The sequence below is a fragment of the Rhipicephalus sanguineus genome, chromosome 6 (genome assembly GCF_013339695.2).
Source record: "Rhipicephalus sanguineus isolate Rsan-2018 chromosome 6, BIME_Rsan_1.4, whole genome shotgun sequence".
NCBI classification, from domain to species: domain Eukaryota; kingdom Metazoa; phylum Arthropoda; class Arachnida; order Ixodida; family Ixodidae; genus Rhipicephalus; species Rhipicephalus sanguineus.
Genome location: NC_051181.1, coordinates 167,430,840 through 167,458,788, shown reverse-complemented (window position 1 = coordinate 167,458,788; position 27,949 = coordinate 167,430,840). Strand labels below are relative to the sequence as shown.

The 27,949-nt window shown below is 47.4% G+C and overlaps 1 protein-coding gene across 1 annotated transcript in view; it reads right to left on the bottom strand.

Moving 5' to 3' along the window:
• Positions 1 to 10,108: 10,108 nt before the first annotated feature.
• The window catches only part of LOC125758898 (protein Wnt-16-like), a 29,988-nt gene continuing 12,147 nt past the window's right edge, over positions 10,109 to 27,949 (bottom strand). The window contains exon 3 of the mRNA XM_049416670.1: positions 10,109 to 10,341. Within this exon, the coding sequence (XP_049272627.1) occupies positions 10,109 to 10,341 (233 nt within the window). The remainder of the gene's footprint in view (positions 10,342 to 27,949) is intronic.

Here is a 27,949-nt window from a genome sequence, read left to right as displayed (position 1 = left end):
ATCGCAGTGAAAAACAAAGCGTGATAAAAACGAGGTGTAGAGACCGCAACGGAAAGTTTTAATGCGCAACGTTCTTCGTTAAGTCCTCCTCCGGCTATTTTGGTGGCAAAATCGTCAACGCAGAAGGCGCGGCACTCTTCGGGCAAGAATACATACGGCTCCGTAAAAAAACAAATACATAAGGTTGGCATCTCGCCGAAGCAGAAAACTTGCTCGTGGAAGTGCTGGCTGCACGTTGTATAGCCGATGGCTGTTGACCATTTCCAAGTTGCAGTCTTTTCCCCCTGCTTGGACGGGTGACACCGGGCTCCGTTGCGAACGTCCTGCACTGCGGCACCGAGTACTGGCCTTCCATAAGATGCCATCAAAGACAGCGACTGCATATTGCAGAGCTTTCAAGTGTTCAAGCGAACAGCCGAAGCGGGAAAACCTGCCCATTTAATCAAAATTACAGAGCAGGTGGGCATTCTAAAATTTCGTTTTCAGCGCGCGTCGGTGCACTGCCGAAGCACCGCTAATCCTGTCTAGCACGTCACGCCGATGGTGGCGTCCGCTTTTCCAGTGGTGGGCCTCGCGCCCAATAACGTGGGTACCAAGAGTATAGCGTATGACGCATGCGCAGTGGCGACATGCTAACACAAAGCTTTGCGTTAGCGTTTGCTGCCGACTTTTAAATGCGTAAGCATTTCTTTGCCGACTAAACGAGAAAATTGTCCCTCTGTCGTGCCCATCGCCATAAACAATAAATGAAACATTAATTTTCTTGCCGGTGCTGAACCCAGGTGCCACGCTCCGAAGGCGACCGTCACTGGGATATACACACCTGAGCTTGCAGAACACGAGTAATATCTTCTTAACCGTGCGAATGCATGCCCGCGGTGAAAAACAAGTAGAACACTTTCTTTTCGCTGCGAAATACTTGCGAAAATTGGATGCCAAAGCGGCGTTTCGGTGGCCTCGCGGTTCTGAGGCGACGTACGAAATATCGAAGTAGTAATGCCGCGGTGGGCGTAGGTCGTCTCGTATGGTCTCGTACAGTGCGAAATACACCACGGACGACACAGAAGCACACAGCGCGGACTCTCAACGGGGGTTTATTGCGTAATAAGACGCGAACGGTACACGCATGCGCGAGGGAAATCGACTGACACGCAAAAAGAGGAATCACAAAAGATACCGCTATCGGTTTACCGCTTGTTCGTGACTCTTGTCCGATATAATTATTGCCGCATGATAGGGCGATCTTGTACGCGACATTGCGTTGCACAAGTAGTGAACGAGCTCCTGTTCTTGGCTGGCTGCACAGTCGATTTCCATTCGCCTTCTGGCGTGTGCTTCACACGCGTCCAAACCCAGCTTGTTGGGAGCCCTGAAAACAACTGAATTTCCATCCGGGCACAGGCTTGTTAACATAGGGACAACGTGGCCTTCTTTACCTTTGTCTTCGCGCCTGCCGGATGCTTCAACCCATCGAGATGATGCAAGACCAACTCACCAGGCTGTCAGTTTTCGGCTGCAAGTACGCTTACGCATCACTTACACAACTGCAAAAGGAGACTCCGCGTGGACTTTTTTTTTTACAGCGATTCGTTTTACGTGACAGAAGGGCGGACAGACAGGCACGTTGTTCTCGTTGAGTCCACATAGAAATGCTCACGCACTTTAAAAATTTAATCAAGAGCGCTAGATGCTGTTTATATATAGCGGTATCGAAACTGCCTCCGAGGTTGTTCATGCTTTTGACGGCAAATCCATGTTTCAAACTGCGCCCACTAAAGAAGTAACGGTTTCAGGCTTCGAAATGCAGTGTACAAAGCTTATCCCGGGAATTATGGCCTGACATCCCTAGAGAGCACACAGTTAACTTTAAATGTGCCATGGGTAGCAGAAAATATGAACACTGTAAATTACAGCGACATATAACAAGTACAACTAAACCAACTGTAGCGCGAAAACAAAATGTATGAACAGAAAACTAATCGAAACGACCACAAAAATTACAGTGAATGAGCCACTTACTAAAATGAATAAAAAAAATTAGGAATATGAAAATACCAGCCTGATAAAAAAAACATCTTTCTTTTATGATGCCCAGTATTAGAAAATATCAGCCTAAAAGAACAAAGTAATATAATGATAAGAAACATCAGCTAAAGAAACTGGGACTCTTCCCCATGTTTTACTCAATAAGCACATTGCTGTAAACTCATTTCATTGAAAAAGTTACACCAACCAACGAATTATAAAAGTAAAAAACTTGTTTTGCTTTAAAAAACCGACGTTTAGGGTCCAACTCGGACCCTTCCTCAGGGATGACTGTGGGGCGCCAGAGAGCAACAGAGTTTAAAAAGGAAGGAAAGCAGCGGCGTAGCCAGAAATTTTTTTCGGGGGGGGGGGGGGTTTCAACCATACTTTATGTATGTTCGTGCGTGCGTTTGTATGTGTGCGTGTATATATACGCAAGCAAAACTCAAAAATTTCGGGGGGGTTTCAAACCCCCCCCCCCCCTTGGCTACGCCTCTGAAGGAAAGAGCCTTCCTCTCTCTATGTCGGGGGGTCACGCTTGGTTTGATTGACGTGCCGTAGTCCATTGAAATACACCACACGGCAGCGCACCTGCAGACCGGTTCACGTTGCAGGGTGTGGCCTGAGTGTGCCAGGATTCCAGAAAAAGTCGTTTGAGGTAATTTGCCTCGAAGTCGACGACGCGGGAGTTGTCAAAGGCGATGCGGTGGTCGTTCACCTCGCTATGCTCAGCTAGTGCACTCCTTTGTCTGTCGAACTTGCGGACGTCGTTTCTGTGTTATCGCAGCCTCTCTGGGAAGTTCTTCGTTTCCCCCACGTACAATCCGCACAAGGAAAGCGGCCGAGTGTGGAAGTTGGCTTGTGGGCAACTTTTATGCCCTGCTCCGACAGAACGCGTGTGAGCGCTTCGCTGGTGCCCTTAACGTAATAAATGCAGACGCGGACAGGCCTGGGAAGCGACGTCCTCTTGAAGGGGTCTGCGGGGGCGGGCGTGGCGGCGTTGTAAGGAGTCGGGGTTCGGCGGGTCTCGTTACGGTAGCTGGCTCCCGCCGTCCGTCCCCATAGCCGATGATTTCCAGTGAGGAGGCGCGTTCTTTCAAGAAGGAACGTAGATTTATTTACATGAGTAGGGTATTGGAGTGAAAAGAGAGAGCAGAGAAATAACGTCAAAAGTCTTCGGCTTTTATAGCCCCGAGAACGTCACTGCAGAAGCACAGGCAAACCGGTGTCAGCGTCTCCCGCCAATCCGGTAACCTGTCGTCTTGGCGTCCGGCCTCCCGAAAGGAGGCAAAGAGTCACACAATACACTCGCCACGCCCCGAAGACTCGTGGGTGAGAAGGTCGGCGAGGAGTTTCAGTCCAAAGGGGAAAGGGCCGATGACCTCCGCTTCCACTGCCAGTAATACTTGGAAGAAGCGTTGAATGATGGCTGCCTCGGGTGAAGGCCCCACCTGGGTTGATGGGAGCGTCTTCAACGGCGCAGTCCCACGCTGACCAAAACGCACGATAAAGCGGATGTGTCGGAATTCCGGAAAACACGCAGACCGCTCCCTCCGGCACGGGTTAATTTTCCCTGCTGCGGTAGGGTAGAAGGCAGAAGTGGCTGGCTGAGAATCCCTTCCGCGGTGCTATCTCACGCAGAGAACAACGAGCCAAAAAGGGGTCTCCGAATTCCGACGTCCTTTTTCTGGGCAATCCATCCACGGCGACATGTCCGCTCGCTCGGCAAAAGCTCCTCCAGGAAGAATCGGCGTTCCTGCCTCCGTCTAAGCGCCGATACGGGGGGAAGACAGCATTCTGGCAGACAGCTGCACGCTCAATGGCGTCTGCCTCGATGAAATTTAAGGCCAAACGTAACAGCTCCTCCGCCGCCCGGAAAATCTCGGCTGGCCAGCGCTCACAACCGCTGGGCACGAAGAGAAAGGCTGGTGACGAGGACGACGTCCTGTCTTGGAACCGCAACTGCAAACTCGCAACAAACTCCCAAACCACCTCACAATGATCGACAGCAGCAAAGCGAACCATACAACACAATGCCATGCCGTGATCAAGCGCCTTGGACTCGCTAAAAACTCCCCAGGCTTCTCAAGACATACAAATAAATGAAAAACCCGCTACTCTAAAATTTTGGCAGAATTTCGTGCCGCCAAAGCTACAACACTCATGGATGAGGAGATGCCTACAAGATAGATCATTTTGGCCGTCCCAGCAAAACAACACCAAAAGCAGATATAATCTGGCTCTAGATCCCTGAAACAACCAATTTTAAAACAAGTCTGCTCCTACCATCCGCACTGCTATGTAGCGTTACCCTCTCATATCTAAGTACACGAAAAACAACCAACACAACTTTCACATGAAGACTGCCTAAAATCTACACAAGATATCTGTGCGTATTCTCTACGCTCACTGAAAACAAACTGCTGCGGTAGGGTAGTCCCTGCTGCGGTAGGGTAGAAGGCAGAAGTGGCTGGCTGAGAATCCCTTCCGCGGTGCTATCTCACGCAGAGAACAACGAGCCAAAAAAGGGGTCTCCGAATTCCGACGTCCTTTTTCTGGGAAATCCATCCACGGCGACATGTCCGCTCGCTCGGCAAAAGCTCCTCCAGGAAGAATCGGCGTTCCTGCCTCCGTCTAAGCGCCGATACGGGGGGAAGACAGCATTCTGGCAGACAGCTGCACGCTCAATGGCGTCTGCCTCGATGAAATTTAAGGCCAAACGTAACAGCGTGCAACCCTCTCAATGAAAGCTTTGGAGTAGCCGTTCTTTAGAAGGTCGCATCTGATCTTCTGTTCTTCATCCGTCCGCTTATCATCCGACGAACAAACCCTCCGTGCACGTGTGAGTAGTGACGATACCACCGCTGGTTTATGGTGGAAAGGGTGGTTGGAGCCAGCGTCGAGGTAGCGACCGGTGTGGGTTGGCTTTCGGTACACCGAGATTTGCAGCAAACCACCCATCTTTTTCAGGAGGACATCGAGGAATGGCAAGCAGTTGTTTTTTTCCCGTTCCACGGTGAACTGGATGACCGGCTCAATAGAGTTCAGATGGGCTGTGAAGGCGTCTACGGCAGGAGTTTTTAGGATACAGAAACAGTCGTTGACATACCGCAAAAAACTATCCGTATCTTAAAAACGAAGAACTTCCCAGATAGGCCTGCGACAACACAGAAACAACGTCCGCAAGTTCGACAGACACCTCGCTGAGCATAGCGAGGTGAACGACCACCGCTTCGCCTTTGACAACTCCCGCGTCGTGGACTTCGAGGCAAATTACCTCAAACGACTTTTTGTGGAATCCTGGCACATTCAAGCGACACCCGGCAACGTGAACCGGTCTGCAGGTGCGCTGCCGAGAGTGTATTTCAATGGACTACGGCACGTCAATCAAACCAAGCGTGACCCCCCGACCTAGAGAGGAAGGCTCTTTCCTTCCTTTTCAAACTCTGTTGCTCTCTGGCGCCCCACAGTCACCCCTGAGGAAGGGTCCGAGTTGGACCCGAAACGTCGGGTTTTTTAAAGTAAAAGAAGTTTTTTTACTTTTATAATTCGTTGGTTGGTGTAACTTTTTCAATGATATTTTCTTCCCAACCAGACAGAACGTTGTCAAATGTTAACCTTTATGCTGTAAACTCAGGATTGTCAGAGGCAGATCAGGGTATTGCACTTAGTACAGTGCTCAGTGTCAAAATATTTCAATGTGTGGCAAGTCAGTCTGAACACATGGCTTCATGAGAGGTACTTCATGGAAATCACTAGGCACATTCGGAAGTCTGCAAAGAACACTACAAATAGCATACACACGAAAGTTGTGCCATTAGCAGCATGGGGCAGCGTTCCACGTCAAATATATTTTAGCGCAATAGCCCTAGTGTGGTTTCTTGAAGATGCCGACAAACAAAGACGCTCAAAAAAGTTAACTGCTTTACAAACTGTGACCTTTTGTTTTTTAGAGTTTCCAAGGAAAAGAGAAAAATGTCAATCTCTTGACATCCATCTTTTTTCATACTAAAACCTGTCAGTCAGCCCATCAAAAAGAAGAAAGTAATAATTTAGTTCGTGTAGCCTTTGTTCCTAAACATCTAGGGCAAGTACCACCTGCAATAAATAGGAGAAAAGATCATTTCATTATTTGTTATTATACCTATAGGATGGTGTGAAAAGTTGAAAACTCGATAACACCGTACGGCGACAGAGCGAGCCTGCTATATTTAACCAGGCTGAAGAGACGCGCAAGAGAACCTTTTGGTTCTGCTAAGAGCTGCAGGTTTTACCGAGAAAGGAGGAGGTTAACAGAGTAGGGGAAATATAAATCACAAGTACGAAAGCGTATCGAGATAGCCAAGGCAGCACTGAGAAAAAATGCCGAACTCCTTCCCGTGAAACGCGTCTTTGACTCTCATGCCCTCAGAAATTCACAACTAACAGAAAAGCGTGCCCAGCCTCTCGTTACATGCAGCTAGTACTGTGGAAGAAACCATGAACCAGTACGCTGTCGCTGCAAAGATTCTCTCATACACAAACTTTAGTGACACAATAAAACAGATGACACATGCCGTAACTTCCAACAATGCAGCTTTAAAATTGGGTGCGCAAAGCTTTGCGTTAGCGTTCATCGCCATTGCGCATGCGTTATATACGCTACTTACGCAACAAACGCTATCTTTGCGTATCCCACTGTAAAACTGACTACAGCGTATGCGTCGTACGCCGTCCTCTTGCGGAAAGAGCATATGCACCCAACGAACGATATATCTTTGCGTACCCTATTCTAAAACTGCTTCTTACGCGGCACACGTAGCTTAAGCTAATGTATATCTTGAAACTACCTCATCAAGCGGCCAAGAAAAAACATAGTCATTGTTCTGAAATTAGGTAGGCAAATATAAATACGGCTTTCGCTCATGTTGGTTCGAACATGAACGGAAACCACGACCTGCGTTTACGTTTCGACAGCTTTATCATGTATGCTGAATAAATTCCGCAATCACGTACTGCTGAAACATGTCGCACATGCAGCCCGTGATGCAATGGAACACGCTTTTTCATTTGTCATAGTTTTCAAATTCTGAGCGCAAATGCAATAAAAATGAACTTACCTTCAAAAAATGACAGAAGCCCGTGGTTTACAGTATCCGCAAATCCAGAGAAAGCTAATCGCAGATCAAAGTAACCACGCCAGTCCCTCGAGCATAGAAGAAAGGAAGTTGCGAGAGCGTCCCGCGCGCAAGCTGATGAGTGCATTTTTTCGCGGGGTACCTTACAGGTCTGGGCCTAACCGTCAGTCAGCGTAACAGTCGCTCCACAGAGGCATACTTGCATTCGGGTCCACAAGTTTAACACGCAGCGAAGTATAGTTTCTTCACAGCTGCGTTTATAGCCTCCATGAATCACAACGCAAGCACGAAATATAGCAAAAGAGTGCATGACCGGTGAGCTCAACCGCCCATGCGAAATCGGCGAGCTTAACTGACATTGCAGAAGCAACGGCCGCGCGGATGGATACAGTCAGCGCTAAGGCCTTCGTGAGTAAGTTAGACGGTTATCGCTGCGAGTAAATTACAGTAAATTAAGTAAAGTTTACTGGTTAACTTGGAAGTCTTCATTATTGCTGATGCAATGTAGACACCATACATAGAGTTTCCTAAAATTAACTAAAGGGGGACTCTGGCGTTGCGATCGTTCAGCCACCATGGGAATGATAGGTAGTACACAGATTTGCCTAATCTTCGTACTTACGGCTTCGAACGCTCTTGTGGCTTTGTTTATTGCTGTGTTTTGGTTTTCTTTCAGACAAAACAATGGATCGTTGCTCACTCACTCACTCACTCACTCACTCACTCACTCACTGCTCGCTGGTCGTCGTGGCACGCTTTTATCTCCTCTTCCCCGAGTTCTAGAAGCGTCGGGAGCGTTCTTCGGCGTGCAGTTAAGTCAGTCGGCCCGGGGATGGTGAAGTTAGGCTGAGTGTGGCTCCGTCAGCCAAAGAAGACGTGTTTATGATGGTGTGCGGTCAGTCGATCGTCAATCTGGAAGAATCTGATGACGACTTCGTGTGAGCCGTGACAAGTTACGTCGATGGAAGGAGCAACGACAGACACCGCTGGAGTTGGCGTGAGTGTTTCCTTGAAGAGAAGCATTCAAGTACCGTCAAAGAATTGTGGACTGGACCCAAGTAGCACAAAACGGATAATTCCCAGGTAGCCCACATGGTCTAGAAAACGTCTTTTTAGGGATAAATGGGATAAAAGGAATTCTAAACCAATTTCGACGTTTTAAAAACGTCACAGAAAATCCGTATTATATCCGTTTTTGATAACGTCTAGAAAACGTATTTTTTAAGACCATTTTCGTCTGGAACGTATATTTCAAGACGTTTGTTCGATCCTAAACCAATTTTGACGTTTTAAAAACGTCTTGCTCGTGACGTCTAGAAGACGCACTTTAAAAGACGTTTTGTCGCCCAGCAGCGGACCGCACGCCACTTGGCCCATACATGCATGGGCATGCATGAACCACTGCGAATGGAAATTTGAACTCGAGCCTGCGCACGCCACCCCTCATTGCGATAAAGAAAGTAACGGGCAAAAGGATAAAGGTGTATGGTGTCATAGAGTTTCCTACAATACTTACTAGAGGGAACTCTGGCGCTAGTGTCTATGGGAGCTGCAACGCATGGCGCTGCAGCCAGCATGGGAATCATGGGTAGTACACAGATTTGTCTAGACTTCGTTCTTTCGGCTCCGTTTGGCTCCGCGTCGCCTGCGTCCGCTTTGTCGCAAAACGAAGTTCAGCAAAAGTCAGCAGTTCCACTTCACCACTTTAACTTTTTTAGGCTCACCGATTCAAATTTGGTCACAAAGTTCACAGCCAAGGCTAGGAAAAGGGCGAGAGCTCTGTCGTAGGTTCGAATCGCGGCGGCGTCGCTCGGCGATGCGTCATCCGTTCCCTCTAGAAAAATCCAGGGTTTGCAGGGCGTTTGATCTGAGACTGCTAGTGGCCGAGGAGGATGCGGCGCGTCGGCGTCTTTTGATACTTGTTTTTTCGTCGTTCGCGTTTATTAACGCGCTCGGTTGTGACAAGCTTCCAGAGTTATCGTTGGGGGCCGAGTTAGTTCCAGAATAAACTCTATCGTTCGCGTGCGGCGCACAGTCTTATCGGAAGATTCTAAAATAATCTGGAAGGTTCCCAGACACTCGGGCGCGATTTGCACAAGGCACCGATTATACGTGGAACGGACCGGTTGCATAAAAATACAAAAAGAAGCGCGCATACGTGGCAATATTCTGCTCCCATAATCATAGGCGTGCGCAGGGTTCCCCTTCAGGGTGGGGGGGGGGGGCGAAGGTTTGTCGCAGCGACCCCCCTTCCAATTATGTCAATGTATGGCGCTGACATTGCGCCCCCTCCCTATTATGTCGATGTGTGGGGCTCACTTTGCGCCCCCCTCTTAGGTGAATAGGGGGGGGGGGGGCAGCCCGCCCTGCCTCCCCCCCCCCGTGCGCACGCCTATGCAGTCAGAATATACTCAGAAATTTAGAATATACTCAGCTGCAGTTTTTTATTTAACAGCATCGCGCAACCGCCGACCGGCCAGCATGTCAGCATCACTGCGCGGATCGACAAAATTGGCAAGAATAAGCATGTGCTGAACAACTTCGTTGGGAATTATGTTGCGAGTTTGTTTATTCAATTTGCCGCTCTTTATTTTTCTGCGTGCATGGCTTTCTGGTCCTGTCAAGTTCTTTCCGGGCCTTTCGGTGAAACGCTGACGAAATAAACATAATCATTGATGTTATTACTATTTAACATTTTGTTTGCTGCTGCATTCCTCCAGCTGAAGCAAGGAAAGAGGATATTATGCAAAGTGTCCACACCCCGCCCCCTCCCGTCAGAAATCCTGGATGCATAAGAAAGACCAGAAAAAGCTATAATAATTATTATTTTATTCGGGGACGATCGATCCTGTTACGTTGATGGCGAAGAACTGAGCAGTCGAAGAGTGTTTAACTTTGCCCAGCAAAATTATCAACTCCAGTACATTGAGAGCCGTAAAAGTCTAAGGGTGCTATTTATACATGCCTCATGCCAGCGTAATCGCGCTGGTGAGTTTTGAATTGTACGCCGCCATTGGCGTCATCAGACGTGGTACCTGAACGTCGTCGGAGCAGCCTCCCCAGCGCCAGGCACCGTGCGAGGAGACGTCGGTGGATCCGCAGGCACACTCCTTCAGCTGGCCCGTGGCACAGGCACGGGCCACCGTGTGTGCCACGCCGGCGCTATGCAGGGCGTAGAGGAACGCCGTCTCGGGGCTTCCTGCATGCCAGCCTTTGTCGACAGTCTCTTCTTCGAAGCAGAATCTCGGTTTGAGCTAGAAGACTTGAAGAAAACTTTCTGGCGCAACGCGGACAACACAATGAACAGGGCAGGTGCCAACGTCCAGCTGGTTTATTATACACGAGATAAACGCTTTTCAAGCTGTGCATGCTCAGTCAACTGCGCATAGTAATCAAAGAAGCCGTAGAGCGTTTCCGAGGTAACCAAGCTCCTTACCTTGTAGGAATGAGACGGTGTACTGACGCAGTCATCATGCCCTTGAGGGATGCATTACAGCGCTGCTGAAACACTGTCCCAGCAGACCTTTCTCGAGCGCCACCAACAGACGCGTCCAAGGCAAAAAGTGTGTATACGCCATAGGAGGCCTTGCGCTTCAGCTTTCCGCTTGCGCCGCCACTTGATCAAGTGATTTTGGCGAGCTGCAACTGCGTAATTCAATCGTGAACTTAGCTGCGACGGCCTCTGTACATCCATCTAGCGTTTCTACGTGCCACTGTCGACTGCGATTCCCAATCGTCACTGTTTTATTTATTTGTTGTTGTTTTTTGCGCCAGTATGTCCTATGCCATAAACTATAAATAAAAAATACAACTCGGTTTCCTAGATGAAGTGCGGGAGCGGTCGACGCATTTCGCGGATCTATGTGGAATCAACATCCACCGACACTGTCGGTGAGCACAAGGTGAGGACCTGAGATTACACGAGAGTGTCGGCATTCAACTTGCATATTCACTGGGTCTCTTGTGTTCAGGCTAACCCATACCCCCTTGAGATTTATCTTTCAGACATCACATTTCCATTGCTTGACAGTTAGGCATAGCGCATGCGCTATGCTTAACTGTCAACGTACTTGGTTCTCTCCGTCAAACCAAGCCTTTCCATAGAGAACCGTTTGACAAGGCACTGTAGAGCTAGCTTAATGGAATGGTTACTTCTGACGCGCCGTCACTCTGATATAATTAAAGAATCCCCGTTATTACATTTATGTCGGCGATGCTGTGGAATTCAGTGAAACACGGGCCCGACGATTCATGCGTAGATATATCTACGCATGAAATGCGAAAGGAATAGAATAGCAGAAAGGTGGCGACGTGCTTTTTTTTTCGTGCTCCCACGGCGCCAACGAGCAGCAGACGACCGAACAGCCGGCTCGCTAGACGTACATGTTTTTCCCATAGTGCACCGCGCCCGTGGAGTGCTTTGGGATTGCTTGCAAAAGGTTTATGGGCATTCGTGCTAGCGCTCGCTTAAACACAAAGTGAGCGGCGAAAACACATCGTACACGAAGTTGTCAGCCTTCGTCGCAACAGCACTTTGTACTCGTGGCTTTGCAGGATCGCCGTCAAGATAAAGCCCGCGAGGCGGCGCTAAGCCGCGCCCTGGGCGAAGAAGCAGCACCCTTGGCGAAACACTGTATATGCATCCCACGAAACACAAAACGTCTAAAAAACTTCTTGAAACAACTAGAAAAGTATATACACGTCTTGGTATATTGTGCGACGTTGAATAAACGTTTTCCACAAGAAGTTTTGTAGGAAACGTTGAGAAAACGTTTTGTACAAGAAGCCTTTTCTGAAAGTTTACGAAACGTCTTTTTCTAGAGCATTTAGAGATGTTAGCGCAAATTAAACGGTTTCGGTCGCTGCACGTCCTTGATGCTAAATTTTGATTGGTTTAACGGCGTGCGCAGTGGCGAAAATAAGTTGCTTTAGGACGCAAAATCGACGCACTTGACAGCTGTTCACTCGATCGCCGAAGATCGATCGTTGCTTGTTGACATGAATTGTGATGCCTTGATACCAAAAAAAAAAAGCAACGCTGCGGCCATGTGCGTCGATAACTTTCTTTGCAAGTCATTCGACATTCACCTCGTCTGGTTTGGCGTTTGCATTGCAAAAGCATAGCCTTTGAGATTTATCCCGACAAGAACACGAGGAAAATGATTTCTTCACAGCAAAAAAATTGTCACTTGAGATCGAGATGTTGCTTTGAATGTGTCATGTACAAAACGTGCTGGAAATGATGCATAATTGGCTTCGAAATTGGAATCTGGCGGTTGCAGTAAGAAAAGCATTCCAAACAGTGATGAGAAGCATTGCCTTAGAGATATGTTACTATAACTACTTCGAGAAATTTGTTACTTACGCATAAATCAGGACGCCATCTATTTCATTTTTACACGTAATATTAACGAGACATTCCGTTTACATTTTTACTAAATTCATAGTGGTTTTTCATTCGTTTCTTTTCTCATTTTTGCTGTTTGTTGCGAACACCGCTAGGGTACGCTCCCTGCTGTCGCGGTTTCGGTTTGCGGAATCCGGCGGCAAACCTACTACGTCGTAGCAAACGCGAAATTACAATAACTACGGCGACACATTTTCTTCTCGTTCGCCCGGCCCTTGTACCGTGTGGAAGCTCCAGAACATCACTGTGGCCTTCTAGATACTCAACAGAAGTGTACCTTTTGTCGCCGCTCGAAAGGGTTTTCCATGGTAAGATAAAAGAAAACGATCGGCGCCCCATCGCGTTCGCAAGGACATCCCGTTCACCCCGTTGAGCTTTTGAATATTGTTAACTGCTCCTTACAGCACACATGGATTCCAAGTGCATGGAAAATTGCTAAAGTTGTGTTGCTGCGAAAAAATCAATGTCTCGGATATGTCCTGGATAACATTCGGCCAACTTCGCTTACTTCGAACTTAGTTAAAATAATTGAAAAAATTCTTCATAGCAGGCTCAGTGAATTCATCACTCGTCAGGGTATCCTTTCGCCAAGGCAAGTAGGATTTAGACAGGGGTGCTCTATATGGTCGGCTCATGTTGATTTGGAAAGCCGAATTCGCCTTGCAAAAGTATCTGGTGAGATTTCTGCTTTAGTCACATTAGATATTGCAAAAGCCTACGATAGCGTGGAACACAGTATATTGATCTCAAGATTAGTGGACTGTGATGTGCCTAAGTGCATTATATCTTGGGTTCAGGAGTTTCTCTTTGAGAGACAATTCTTTTGTTGCCACGAGGGAATTACTTCTGCCTTATATAAGCAAACAAGAGGTGTTCCGCAAGGATCAGTTTTGTCACCTCTTTTATTTAATATCTTATTATCATCAATTCCAGTTCATAAAAATGTTCCTCTTTACGTCTACGCTGATGATATTGCTTTTTTCTCGTCATCCCGAGATATCAATACTCTGTATCAAATCTTACAGTCGTACTTGAGTGAGCTTGAGGTATGGCTTGGCGGGCTGTCTTTTTCGCTTAATGTTAGCAAATGTGCTCTGCTTGTATTTCTTCTATCCGTTCCCGTATTTCTTTCACTGCATTATCGAAATGAACCGATTCCACAAGTAACGGCACTAAAATATCTAGGCATTCTTTACGTGGAAAAGTTCAATTGGCAGCAACAAATAGAATTAAACACCCGTAAAGCAGAAAGCGCCTTAGGATTGCTACGCCGGTTTTGCAATAAGAATTCAGGGATGCGCAGGGATACGTTACTTATAATATACAAACTTTATGTACGCCCAATTCTGGAGTTTGGTTGCGTTCTGTTTTCCGGAAGTGCACAGTACAAATTAAGACCTCTTATATTGCTAGAAAGGCAAGCTCTGCGGCTGTGTCTCGGGCTACCTAGGTGTGTTGCGAACAGCGTGCTTTATTTGGAAGCTCGAATCAATCCGCTTGATGCAAGATTTCGACAGCTGACCGTGCAAACATTTTTAAAACTCTACGATGGGCCCCTCTCCCGTTCACAGACACTTTTCATCAAATCTCCAGATTCTTTCTTTAGGCGCCCGTGGCCTCGTTATCAAAGACCCCAAGTCATTTTCGTCGAGTCTCTGTTGTCTAATCTTCACGTTTCCCTTCAGCATTTAACTCCCCAAACCCTATGTTCGATGCCAGTTGACTTAATTTTCGATGACATTTTTCCAAAAAATGCTAAATTACTTCCAAAAAGCATGTTCTGGAGGGCCTCCTTCAAGACCATCTCAGTCATTTTCCTAATTATGTGGTAATTTCGACGGATGCAACGCAAAATCTTCAGAAGGCTGGAGTAGGCATTTTTTCTCATCAGCTTAATTGGTCTTTTGCGCTCCAATTGCCTGACTTCACGCGAATTTATCTTGCAGAATTCCTGGCTATTACATTGGCTCTTCGGAAACTAAATTCTCAGCAATCAAAAGCTATTATTATTTCGGATGCTTTATCTGTTTGTACACATTTAACGTCCGCAAAGCAGTCTCCTCTTCTCAGGATATTTTGGTCTCTTGTACAGCGTAGTCTATCAGAAGTTCGGTTTCTTTGGGTCCCCGGGCATGCTGGAATTGCACTAAATGAAACTGCTGACTCGCTCGCTTCGGCATCTTTAAATTTCACGGTGGTACTAGTAGCTCCACAGTTTTCTTTTATTACTGCTGAACGATTCAAACGCCTGTTAATCTTAAAAATCAACGAAACATCGCTCCTACAATCTGAAGAATTTCGGCACTTGCAATTCACATGGAACACTGCAAACTGCCTTTCCCGTCAATGTGAGGTGACCCTCACAAGCTTTCGCTGTAGAGTCCCTCGGTTAAATTATTATCTCCACAAATCAGGATTTTCATTAACTAACCTATGTGCAGTTTGTAATGAACCGGAAACAATAGACCACTTTCTTCTCACATGCCGCCGTTTCGCCTCACTGCGCCGAATAATTCTTGAGAGACCGATTGGCATGCTCGGATTGGCAGTTGATACATCCACCCTTTTATCGTTTGGAGCCAGTCAGTTGGGTGCGGGCCGCAGTGTTATTCTGTCAGCGCTACATAAATTCATTCAGGCAACCGGAAGGATACGCTGCTAGTGGTACCGCCAGATACATCCAATTCTTTGACCCCCTTCTTTATTTTTGCTAATTTGTTTATATATTATGGTGTATCGAAATCTTCTGCCCCTTTCACATTTAAAAAAAAAATTTTTTTAAGGAATGTTATTATTGTTCTTATCGAATTTCTCTCCTTTTTTTTTAGCAAGCGTTGTGTAAAACATTTACATTATAAAGTACAGTGTGGCCAATCCCCCTTGTGGGTATGAGCCAAGATCTAGGCGACATGACAAGACAAGACAAGACATCGCCGACTTTGATGCTGCGCTTGAGTCGCATTTACGCTAGATATCGTGCATGCTAACGATCCGTGTTGCGAAGCGTGTGACAGTGAAAACGCGTGTTCCTCCACCGACAGCTAGGTAGCACATGCTAACGCAGACTGCACTTATCGTCGGCACTGAAGATTTTGAAAACGCACAAACGCTTCGCAAGCTCGCCCTCCCATGCGTGAACGTTGTTAAAGGCACTGCGTGTGTCAGTTATCATGTATTGTGCAGGTGGTACCGTTTCGGCATCGCAGAAAGCGTCAAGACATATGCTTTGAAGATGTCCCAGTTTGTAATAATTTCTGAAAGACATAGGGTAAGCTGTTGCACGCACATGCTTGACTGACTTCATTGTGCCATTTGCGTGCAGGATGAAAATAAAATTCCGAGTATTGCCGAAACCACGACACGATTGTGATACACACCTCTGTGGAGGAACTTGTTGATATTGCTTACCCGGGATTCTGAGACATACCTAAATTTAAGCGCATTGTGTGGGCAATATCAATTGTTCAACTGCACTTTCCTTTGGTTGTTAGAAGTTTTCTACTGTTAACTAGGTTTTGCTGTTGTGCTTGTGTGTATTTGTGGTTGAAATTTCATAAGTATCTTATTGTCTGTACTCATAAGTGACCTCAACTCACTTGGTAAAAATTTTTAGCACATAAGCAACACGAAGCCGAAAAAGGAGGGACAATATGTGCACTAACTTTCAACAAAATGGTTCATTGCACAGGAGGCACTAATAGGTTGTGCCCTCAAGCTTCACGAAGATGACATGCAGAGAGATATGTCTTCTTCCGTTTTATTTTAGCAAAGTATACAGCACACTAATCACCCTGCGAACTACTCCATGTTCAAGAAAGTCAATGCTTTATTCGAGAAGGACAGTCGCGGAGTGCTAACAAAATTGGTACCCACTTTTGCAATTTTTGCAGCTTCTATTATCAACCTCGTTAGTTCAGCTCTGTTAGCTGATAAAACCTTTGTGTTCTGAAAGAAAGGTTCCCACTCACATGCTCTACACTGTAACATCAGCCATTACAATGCCCTCTTATAAATGCCATTGTATGTAGCGCAACTAGACGGGACAACAGAAAGGAACAGACGAACACTGTTGTCCTGTCTAGTTGCGCTACTTACGAAGGTATTTAGTATATCGAAACACCAACTCACCCAACATTCACCTCTTTTAAAGTGCTCTTTTAACCTATCATTCCTGCAGTGGCCCATTTCCCGACATACTGCTTACCGCATGAAAGAGGTATCTGATAAATGACAACTTCTCTGCATTCCACAAACTGCGTCCTATATCGTTTCTTGCAGGCAGTCGTTGTCTTTGGTGCTTGACTGCCGATTCTGCAAATTGATTTCAGCTTGCATGGAGCTGAAAAAACTACTTGCACATTAGCACGTGATGCCAACCTCTTTATTCTGTAGTTGAATAGCGCAACAACTCAACGGGACACACAGCACATGGGAAAGATTCACACACAACACGTCGCTCAAACAAAGGTGTTAGTTGCAGAGGGCCCGATTAGGAAGTACCGCTCCATTGCTCTAGTCTGCTGTTCCAACAGTGATGTCACTCAAAAAGGAATAGCTGTTGTCCCACACTTGCACGAAATTTTGCACTACAAAATAAGGTTGATGTCACTTGCTAATGTACAAATAGTTTTTCCGCTCCATGAAAGCTGAAATCTATTTGCAGAATTAGCAGTCAAGCACCGAAGAAGACAACTGCTTTCCAGAAATGACATAGAATGTGGTTTGTGGAATGTGGAGAAGTTGTCGCTCATCAGATACCTCTTTCCTGCAGTAAGCAGTATGTCGGGTAAACAAGCAGCCGCATGAATGATAGGTTAAGAGAGTATTGTAATCTTGTAAATAAAGCCAATGATGGGTGGCTTGCATTGTGCTGTAGAGCGTGTTGGTGTGAACCTTTTTTTGCAGAACTCAAAGGTTTTATCAACCAACAGAGCTTAACTAACGAGATTGATAATACTATAAGCTGCAAAAATTGCAAAAATCTGTACCACTTGTGTTAGCACTTTGTCCCTGTCCTTGTCAGATAACGAATAGACTTTCTTGAATGTGCAGTAGTCTGTGAGCTTATGAGTGTTATGTATATCTAAAAATGAAACGGAAAAAGACAAATCTCAGTGCATCGCTTCTTGATGCAGTGCGAGTGCACCGGCATTGTGTAACTGTTTGCCTCGTGTGCAATAAACCATTCTAGTGAAAGTTAGTGCACATGTCGTGTCTCTCCATTTTTGTTCTTGTGTTGGTTATGTGAAAAAATTATTAGCATGTACGACCAACTAAGGCGAATTTTTCCCTAAAGCAATGTCGTCCTGTGCTCAGCGTTCATTGTCGTTTAACCAAAGTAGCCTCTTTTTTTTTGTTATGCTGGTGTAAGTGCATGCTTGACTGAAACATTTTCTTGGTTCATCGTGCCTTTTGTGTGCAGGATGAAATTAGAATTCTACCAGGTATTCCCAAAACCACAATATTATTGACACACACCACTGTGCAGGAACTCTAAATTTTGCCTACCCAAGATTCTTTAACATATCTAAATTTACTTCTTTGAGACAAAATAAGCCGTTGAACTGCTCCTATTGGCGTTTACAAATGTTCGATGATTTAGCAAAATATTGCTGCTGTGCTTATGTGTTTGCCAAGACAGCCTTCCGATTTTTGTTGTGCTGATACATGTCTGCTTGATTGATACACCTTGTACTTTACTGTGCCTTTTGCGTGCAGGTTCTTGAACAAAGTCACCAATTCCTTTGCTCCAGCCTATGTCAAGTGACCAACATATTGTTTGGAATTGCTACAATAAAGGTTATGCATGACCAACAACATTTGTTGGAATTTCGCATTTACTTTTGGAAGCGCGGCATAAGGCATTCCATAAAACACAAGTAATGAAAATGAGCCGACATTAAAATGCTTGCGTTGTCTTGAGCACAATGGATTAAGCCAATGCCATGTCTGAATAAAGAATAAACAGGATTAACGAATTCTTCGGCCAGAAGAACACCAATCTTGCCGAGATGAAAAATTCTTGAACACAGGGTGTCGCTGCAGCCGTTTCGACAAGCGGACTTTTCTTCAAGGCTGGAACTTGACGACAAGTTGGTTTGTCAAAATGTTGGCTCCAGCAACAGCGCTAGTCAATTCGTTGTATCATGCCAGCATTTTGCAATCACGTTTTAGCTGTTAAATGTCAAGCGTAATAGGTAAAGGGATGCCTGCGTAATATGGCATCAGGTTTATTTCTGGAGCTTCTCTAGCCAGCAAAATTGATAATTCAAAAAAGGCAGAAGTTCAGGGGAAGATGCAAGCTTGAAGAGATGAGAAATTCTTGGACAAGGGGTGTCGCTGGAATCAGTGCTTCGACAAGCAAACTTGCCTTCTTCAAGGTTGCGAATTGACAAGTTCGCTTGTTGAAATGGCTCCAGCGACACCCTGTGTCCAAGAATTTCTCATATCTTCAAGCTTCCATCTTCCCCTGAATTTCTGCCTTTTTTGAATTATCAATTCTGCTGGCTAGAGAAGCTCCAGAAATTAATCTGACGCCATATTATGCAGGTATCCCTTTATCTATTACGCTTGACAGTGAACAGCTAAAACGTGATTGTAAAACGCAGGCATGATGCAACGAATTGACTAGGGCAAGCTCCTCAACAAGCTGGTTTGCATGAAAAATAAATGTCTAAAAATGTTCTTAAAAAAGATCTGGCAAGAAGTTTTTTAGAATTCTTGCAAGCAGTTTTCTAGCCTTCTAATAACGTGGCGTTAGCACAGCTACAGGAAGTTTTCAAGCTGCTTACGTCTAAATAACTTCTCAACTAAACTTCTAATATACTTTTGGACTTCCCTTTCTAGAGGTTTACTAGAAGTTTTCTAGCTTTTCTTGTGTTTCGTGGGTGGTTCCTTTCGGAGCCTATATATATTGTAGGCTGAATGGATGGATGTCCCCTTTACAACTGGGCTGTGACCTACTGTGCGCCACCTAGCCCGAAATGTGTTACTATTATTATTACTACCTAATTTTGTCCTACAAAAGTTCTCTTCCCATAGAAAGAAAGACAAACCCGTAAATTCACACAGCCAAGCCTTCCGCCCACTACGGCAGATTAACCTTCCTTTTTTTCTTTGTCTTTTCTCCCAACTTTTCCGACACGAAATCCTCCAGCCGTCTTTTACGTATTGGTGGCACGCAGGGGCGTAGCCAGAAATTTTTTTCGGGGAGGGTTCAACCATACTTTATGTATGTTCGTGCGTGTGTATGTATGTGTGCGTGCCTATATACACAAGCAAAACTGAAAACTTTCGGGGGGGGGGGGGAGGGTTTGAAGCCCCCCCCCCCCCTTTGCTACGCCCCTGGTGGCACGAGTACCGAGGGACACTCTTTCCAGACCACGCTGTGAAACGCAGTTGCGAGTAGTCCGCGAACCTCGATAGAAGTTAAAAAAAAAATATTTTTAAAATGGATGCAATGGGTTAAGGTAAGTGTACAGAGCGGACATTAAGATATGTCACAAATTAAAATTGGATTTACTTAGCGAGTAGAAATTACTATAAATAGCGTCTAAGAAACCCATCCGATCGCACTCGTTGCAGTCCGAGGCGCGCTTCTCGTGACAGCACGCGAAACGCAATGTTCACTTACACCGAGACGATACGGACGCCGAAAACGTATATAAAAGGGATGGAATGGGTTAAGGTGTATATTAGGGTGGACATATGCCTTAAAGTACGCTCAAAGACCGCGAACATCTGGCGTCACATCTTCTGTCCTCCCTGCCGTTCACAGTGTTCGACTGGGCTCACCTGCTAAGGCGCTATGTCACGCGCCTCAGCCTTCCTCCCGCATGACGTAAGCATGCGTGCGCATGCTTACGTCAACAGTTGTTCTTCTGGGTTAGCCGTGGTAGAGTGAACTAGAAGAGGGGTAGAGGATTCACTGGCGTCGAACGCGTGACGCTGCCGATGCCTCCTTGGGCGCAAGCCTTGGTCACAGGCGCTACATGGATCTCGACGGTCGTGACACCTGGTGCGCAGCAGTGTAAGCACCCTTCGTTCCATTGCGTCGCATCTCCCCACTGGGCCCGTATTCTCAAACGATCGCAAAAGGCGATAGTATCGCGTTTGGTGACGTAGAATTTGATGCGTTCAATAAGTAAAAAAAACACTTGCATGTGACGTCATTGTTGCAACTGGCCGTTGGTGTTACGAATGTCTCACAACACAGGAGTGAGCGCGCCGTACAACCCGAGTGTGGCGTTTTCGAGCGTGTGCTGCTGCTTCTACGCAGTGGCCAGGCTTGGCCGGCTTGGCTGTGGCTGCTTGAAGTATAAGACGTGTTGAAAGTGCTTTCAACGTTTTTTTGTTCGATTATTTAATGCACAGTGTAATATTCAAAGAATGCAACTTTGCGTGAAACGTATTTTCGTTGAGAGTTTAACACGGCGTACTCGGAGAGTTAGCTGTAGCGTGCCGCCGCAGCGACATCGTCTCAAGATCTCAACATGTTGCCGGCTCGCGATAAGCCACGCGATCAACGCACGGTTCATGTTCCTGGGACGTTCAAACCACGAAAAAAACATGCGCTGGCAAAGAACGAGTGCTGATAACACCCCAAGGTAATGCTCGATGAAAGCTTCAGCGTAAAAAATGCTGCGTATATCCACCGAGGATCGAAACTAGAAGCTACCGCCTACGTCACTGAAATGCTAGACTTCACCACGAGCCGACGGTTAACGGTGCCTTCGTTTATTGCAAATATGTCGAGAGCACCGTCGAGCACCATGACGCAAAATTGATGTCGGCGGAATTACCAGATGGCGCCCTAACTTTTCCGGTTTGCTCAATAGCCAATCAGCGCGCCCCAAAGGCGATACTTTTGCGATTGTCGCCTTTTGAGAATACGGGCCCTGCTGCGCACCAGGTGTCGCGACCGTCGAGATCCATGTAGCGCCTGCGATCAATGCATGCGTTTCTTCTCGAAGACGGCATCGTCATTCAAGTAGACAAGATTCGTCTGCCACTCCATCACGCGTTGGAACGTTCTGAGAAGAGTACAAACGGCACGCACGCTTTGTCTTCGGCTATCCCATTGCCGCTGCCGCATAGTGAGCCCACTACTACCCCTCTTCCCTGTAGGCGTGCAAAGGAAGTTTTGGAAAACACGCGCAACTCTGCTACCTAAAGGAAGCATATCTTTACTTCACTTCAAACTAGGGTGCCTTGATGCGCGCATCGAGGCACTCTACTTCAAACTAGAGTCACTGGAAAATTTTCCAGTGACTCTACTTCAAACTGGGTTTTCGCGCCATCTCGCGGGCAGATAGTGGGCAAGCCTCTGCGACGCTGAAGCAGCAGAGAGACGCTGGCGCATGCATGGCCAACTCTAAATTTTTGGTGGTTCGATTTTCCGGACAAAGCTTTATTTAGGAATGTTTTTGTTTGTATATATTGTGGGCATTTATCGGCCACTTCTTCATCATCTGTACATTATCATCATCACATGGTGTTCTTCATCATCTTCACTTGTGGGGATATATCTGGAGATTGTTCTGTCCTCGGATGTGTTCAGTTCGCCAGTCTTGAAGGCTTATTAAAGGCGTGTCAACTGCGACGTCACAAGTGGTGGAGGGTGCTCATCGGTTCCCCGTCCTCTACTCGCCCGCTTTACCCCCTGGAGCTTCGTTCAGGCCGCCGTTTGTGCCAGTTCTCCACCAGCATGCCGCAGGACGAACCCTCAGACACTTCTTCATCTACCTCTGCCGCTACGGCTGCCGCGGCTTCTCCACCTTGGATCGTCAGCGGACCCCATCGCGATCCCCATTTATTCGGTGGACTTCGCAATGAAGATGTGGAGGATTGGCTCGACCAATACGACATCGTGAGTGCTGCAAACCATTGGGACGATCCGCACAAGCTCCGCCACGTCTCCTTCTACCTCACAGGCGTGGCGAAGACTTGGTTTTTCAACCATCAGATCGACTTTCCCGACTGGAGCACTTTCAAAGAGCGTCTCTGCCAAGTGTTTGGTACTCCAGCGGTTCGATCCGCCCTTTCGAAGAGAACATTGGACACTCGCAAACAAGAACTGGGCGAGTCTTACACCTTGTATATCGAGGATGTCCTTTCTCTTTGTCGTCGCGTCAATGCTTCCATGGGAGAGTCAGACAAAGTGCGTCATCTCCTGAAAGGCATCGCGACAGTCGCCTTCAATGTGTTGGCAATAAAGGACCCGGCTACCGTCGCTGATATTGTAGCTACGTGCCAGCGCCTGGACGAGCTCGAATCCGCACGGTTGCAGACGGACACCCCTCATACCAACCCTACTGCCGATCCCTCGTTGCGCGCGATGGTCCGCGCCATCATACGAGAAGAACTGCAGTCGCTCGGCTTTTCTACGGGTGCGGTCCTTTCTCCTACCTCCAGTGCCAGTTTGCGTGACGTTGTTAAGGAGGAGTTGGCGGCTATGACTGGTGCTGCGTATACAGACCCTCTCATCCCTAGGCCACAACCAACATACGCGCAAGTCGCCGCAGTTACCCCGGCCACCGTTCCATCGATGCCACCGAAGCCGACGCCAGCCGACCTGGCTTCAATATCCCCCAGCGCACATAAACAGCCCTACTATCCACCATGGCGCCCAACTCGACCTACCTGCTACTACTGCGGCTATCGTGGACACATCGCACGCTTCTGTCGCAAGCGTCAGCAAGACGAGCGTCGCGGGTTTGACACTTACGAACGGGACGACTTTGCCACTGGGTCCACTTTCCAGCGCCGTCCTTCTGCTACGCTTCCCGGCCGCTCTCCCTCTCCACCTGCAACGTTCGAGACGGCTCCCAGCTATCGTCCTGCCAGGTGCCGCTCGCCGTCACCTCTTCGTCGCTCGACGTCACCACTTCGACCAGCCTCTCAGTTCGCCGACCGTCGCCCGGAAAACTAAATTATGCAGCTTTTGGAGGAAAAGCTGCATCTAGCGAAATGATAGAAATTCCTCCAGCACGTCCCCATAATATGATCTCTGTTTTGGTAGAAGGCGTAGAAGTGGAAGCTTTAATAGACACTGGTGCTAGTTTGTCAGTTATTCACGGTGGTTTGTGTTCGCGTCTCCGGAAAGTTACCACTCCCTACGATGGACCTACGCTGCTCGCTGCTCAAGGGCACGCCATTCGACCTTCCGCCATGTGTACTGTTCGTGTCTACATTGATGGAGTTCTGCATTATATTCAATTCGCCGTGCTTAGTTCGTGTGCCCAGCAGCTCATATTAGGACGGGATTTTCTGTCAACGGCGTCCGCTACCATCTGCTGCCGGCAACGTGTTCTCCACATGACTGATACCGCCTATTCGCTTCACGCAGATGACACACCATTTCGCTTTCTTGCTGCAGAAGACACCGAGCTACCTCCCCGCAGTCAGCGAATTGTTGCCATCACGTCTGATGCCATTGACCATGGTGACCTGCTCGTACAACCATCTGCACGCTGTCTCACCAGAGGAATAGCCTTTCCATCAGGGCTGGTGCGTTTCAACGATGGCTCCGCATTCGTTTGTGCAACAAACCCGACATCCGAAAAAATTCTGATTCCTAAGGGCATAACGTTGGCTTGCGTCGCTATATCAGAGCCTTTTTCTGTTGTTCCTCTTCAAGCGGCTTCCCCTGAAGATCACTCTGTTGGACGATCCATATCCATCTCCACCCTTGAAGCTACCATCAGCTCTGACCTGACCCCTTCGCAGTCACAAGAGTTGATCGCCTTGCTAACCAAGCATCAAGCTTTGTTTGACGCGCATTCCCCTGTATTAGGACAGACATGCGTCACCACGCATCAGATCGAGACTGATGGTAGGTCCATCGTTCGTCGCCGACCATACCGCGTATCTCTAGCCGAGCGGAAGGTTATCGAAGAAAACGTTGACGACATGCTGCGACGGAATATAATACGCCCCTTGGCTAGTCCTTGGTCATCTCCCGTCGTCCTAGTTCGAAAAAAAGATGGTTCTGTACGATTCTGCGTGGATTACCGGGCGCTAAATAAGACCACGCGCAAGGACGTATACCCTATGCCACGTATAGACGACGCATTGGATTCGCTACAGGGGGCCGAGTACTTCTCGAGTCTCGATCTACGTTCGGGATACTGGCAGATACCGATGCATGAGGACGATAAAGAAAAAACGGCGTTTTCGACCCCAGATGGGCTTTACGAGTTCAATGTAATGCCCTTCGGCCTCTGCAATGCTCCCGCAACATTCGAGCGCATGATCGACACCGTTCTGCGTGGCCTCAAGTGGAAGACTTGCCTGTGCTATTTGGACGATATTGTTGTTTCCTCGTCAACGTTCTCTCAACACCTAGAACGTTTGGAGGAAGCGCTGACGTGCCTTGCTACCGCTGGCCTTCAGCTGAACACGAAAAAGTGCCACTTTGCCAGCAAGACCATTAAGGTCTTAGGCCACATTGTGAGTAAGGACGGCATTCGTCCTGATCCCGGTAAGGTTTCGGCGGTTCTTCACTTCCCTCGTCCCGAAAGGAGCAAAGATTTACACAGTTTCCTTGGCCTCACTTCCTACTTCCGCCGATTCATACGAGACTTCGCTTCAATAGCGGCACCTTTGCACAAATTACTCGGTTCTGGTGTTCCCTTTGACTGGTCTCCCGAATGTGAATCGGCGTTTAGCCATCTGCAAAACGCCCTCACGTCCGAACCAGTACTTCGCCATTTTGATGAAACCGCACCCACACTCCTGCATACCTATCTAAAAACGTTGCTGCATACTGACGCTAGTGGTCACGGCATCGGTGGTATTCTCCTGCAGCGAGATCAGTCATCACGTGAGAGGGTCGTCGCGTATGCAAGCCGCGTACTGACCAACGCTGAGAAGAATTACACCATCACTGAACAGGAGTGCCTAGCTGTCGTTTGGTCGGTCTCGGTGCAGAAGTTTCGACCTTATATACATGGCCGTCATTTTACCATCGTTACAGACCACCATGCTCTATGTTGGCTGTCAACACTCAAGAACTTATCAGGACGCCTTGGTCGATGGATTATACGTCTGCAAGAATACCACTTCACTATTATCTACAAGTGTGGTAAAAAGCACCAGGACGCAGATAATACCGCCGTACAACGTACAACTGGCTACTCGCCATTCTACCTTGTCTATGGCCGATCGCCAACTTCCCTTCTTGACGTCTCTTTCTTGTCCGCCCCTGTCACTCCATCTGCATCCTCCTGTGAACAATATGTGTCCCGCATCCTCCACTGTCGCCAGCTCGCCCGAGTCAACACTGAGGCAAGACAACAGCACCGCAAGAGTCTCCATGACGCATCTCACAGTGCTGTGTTCTTCCACCCCGGCGACGAGGTGCTACTCCGGACACCAGTTCGCACTCCTGGCTTGTGCGACAAATTTCAATTTCGGTTTCTTGGCCCATACACAGTCTTGGAGCAGACCTCTCCCGTTAATTATCGCGTCGAACCTGTTATTGCTCCAACTGACCGGCGCCGTCGCGGTACCGAGATTGTGCATGTATCTCGTATGAAGCCTTTTACAAGGCGTTCTCCGTACCTTTAAGCTGCGGCCAGGATGGCCGCTTGCGCGTGGGGGAAATTAGTGTGGGCATTTATCGGGCACTTCTTCATCATCTGTACATTATCATCATCACATGGTGTTCTTCATCATCTTCGCTTGTGGGGATATATCTGGAGATTGTTCTGTGCCTCGGATGTGTTCAGTTCGCCAAGTCTTGAAGGCTTATTAAAGGCGTGTCAACTGCGACGTCACAATATGTTTTCTATATTTGCCGATCGTATATCGCAGCCATGGTGTTGCAACGACGAAAATTCGCCTGCAGCGTAGTAAGAAAGGGGCATGTCACGAGCTCCCTTTTCTCTGCCCTCATCTTTTGGACGTTCCCGACTGCGGGGCCATTTAGTCGCCGAAGTCGCAGCGCTGTTTAGCAGACGATCGAAGCGCCGAGCATTGTTGCGATGGCATTTCTCCTGCCTCCACAAAGACATGCAATCCTTGCTAGGACGGAATGCGCAATCCATTCACGAAGAGTTAAATGCATTTTGCAAAAGAAGCAGCAGAACGTAAATGAACGGCATTAAACACAGATAAAAGCGTGCTAATACTAATAGTAATGACACATAAAAAATCAACCTTCCTTTATACGTATAACTTAGTTTTCTCCCCTATACATGAAGTATCTATACTGTAAGTATCTAGGAGTCACCTCGGAATAGTCATATAAGTAACACTTTCATCTCAGCCTTCAGAAAAGCATGCCTTTTGGGGCACCAACTTAAGAGAGCCCCTAAAGATGTAAAATTGCTGTGTTATAACACCTTAATTAGAACTACACTGGAATATGCATGCATAATTTGGGATCCGTGCGCTAAAACTAATATCAATAGCCTTGAGATTATTATTATTCTTATTATTTGATTCGCATACATACAAGCACAAGGACACAGAGAAAACAGGGAGAGAGCAAGCTGGCAACTGCCACCAGAAGGGGCACAACGCCTGCCTGCTCTTTCGGGAGGAGGGAAGAGACAGAGGAAAGTTAGGAGGAGAAAAGGGGGAAAGGAGATAGGAAGGTGAAGAAAAAATTGACGAAGACTTGGACAAAAATAGGTAAACACACACACACACACACACACACACACACACACACACACACACACACACACACACACACACACGCACGCACGCACGCACGCACGCACGCGCACGCGCACGCACGCACGCACACACACACACACACACACACACACACACACACACACACACACACACACGCACACACACACGCACACGCACACACACACACACACACAAAGCGCTTATAAACGGGTGGCCAGATCTGTTTGGTCCATAAAGGCCAGCAGAGCTCGATGGGCCTGGTCGCGTCGAGATGCACAACCTCTCGGAAAGAGGTAATCGTCGATGGTCGCGCATTTAAATCCGAGGAATTTATATTCCTTAATCAGCAAAGCCCGCTGCGTAGCAAACGCGGTACAGTGTATTATAAGATGCTCAAGTGTTTCACAGGAGCCACAAGCTGCACACAACGGACTGTTCACACGTCCTTGACGATATAAGCGTTCGCGCACCAATACTGAGCCGACTCAGTTTATATAACAGTGCTCTGGAACGACGAGGCAAGCCACGACCACGAACACGGGGAGGAAACGATCCGTTCACGACACGCTGGTCTGGGTGCTGCTTTAGGAGGTGGCGGCGTATAAGCAGACGAGCGTTGTCCATCATAGACGAAATTTCCAGGCAGTCACAGTCATCATGATTACAAGATGAAGCCAGGCGATCAGCCTCTTCATTTCCAGCAATGCCCACGTGCGAAGGTATCCACTGGGCAGCTAGGGACACCCCACGTGAG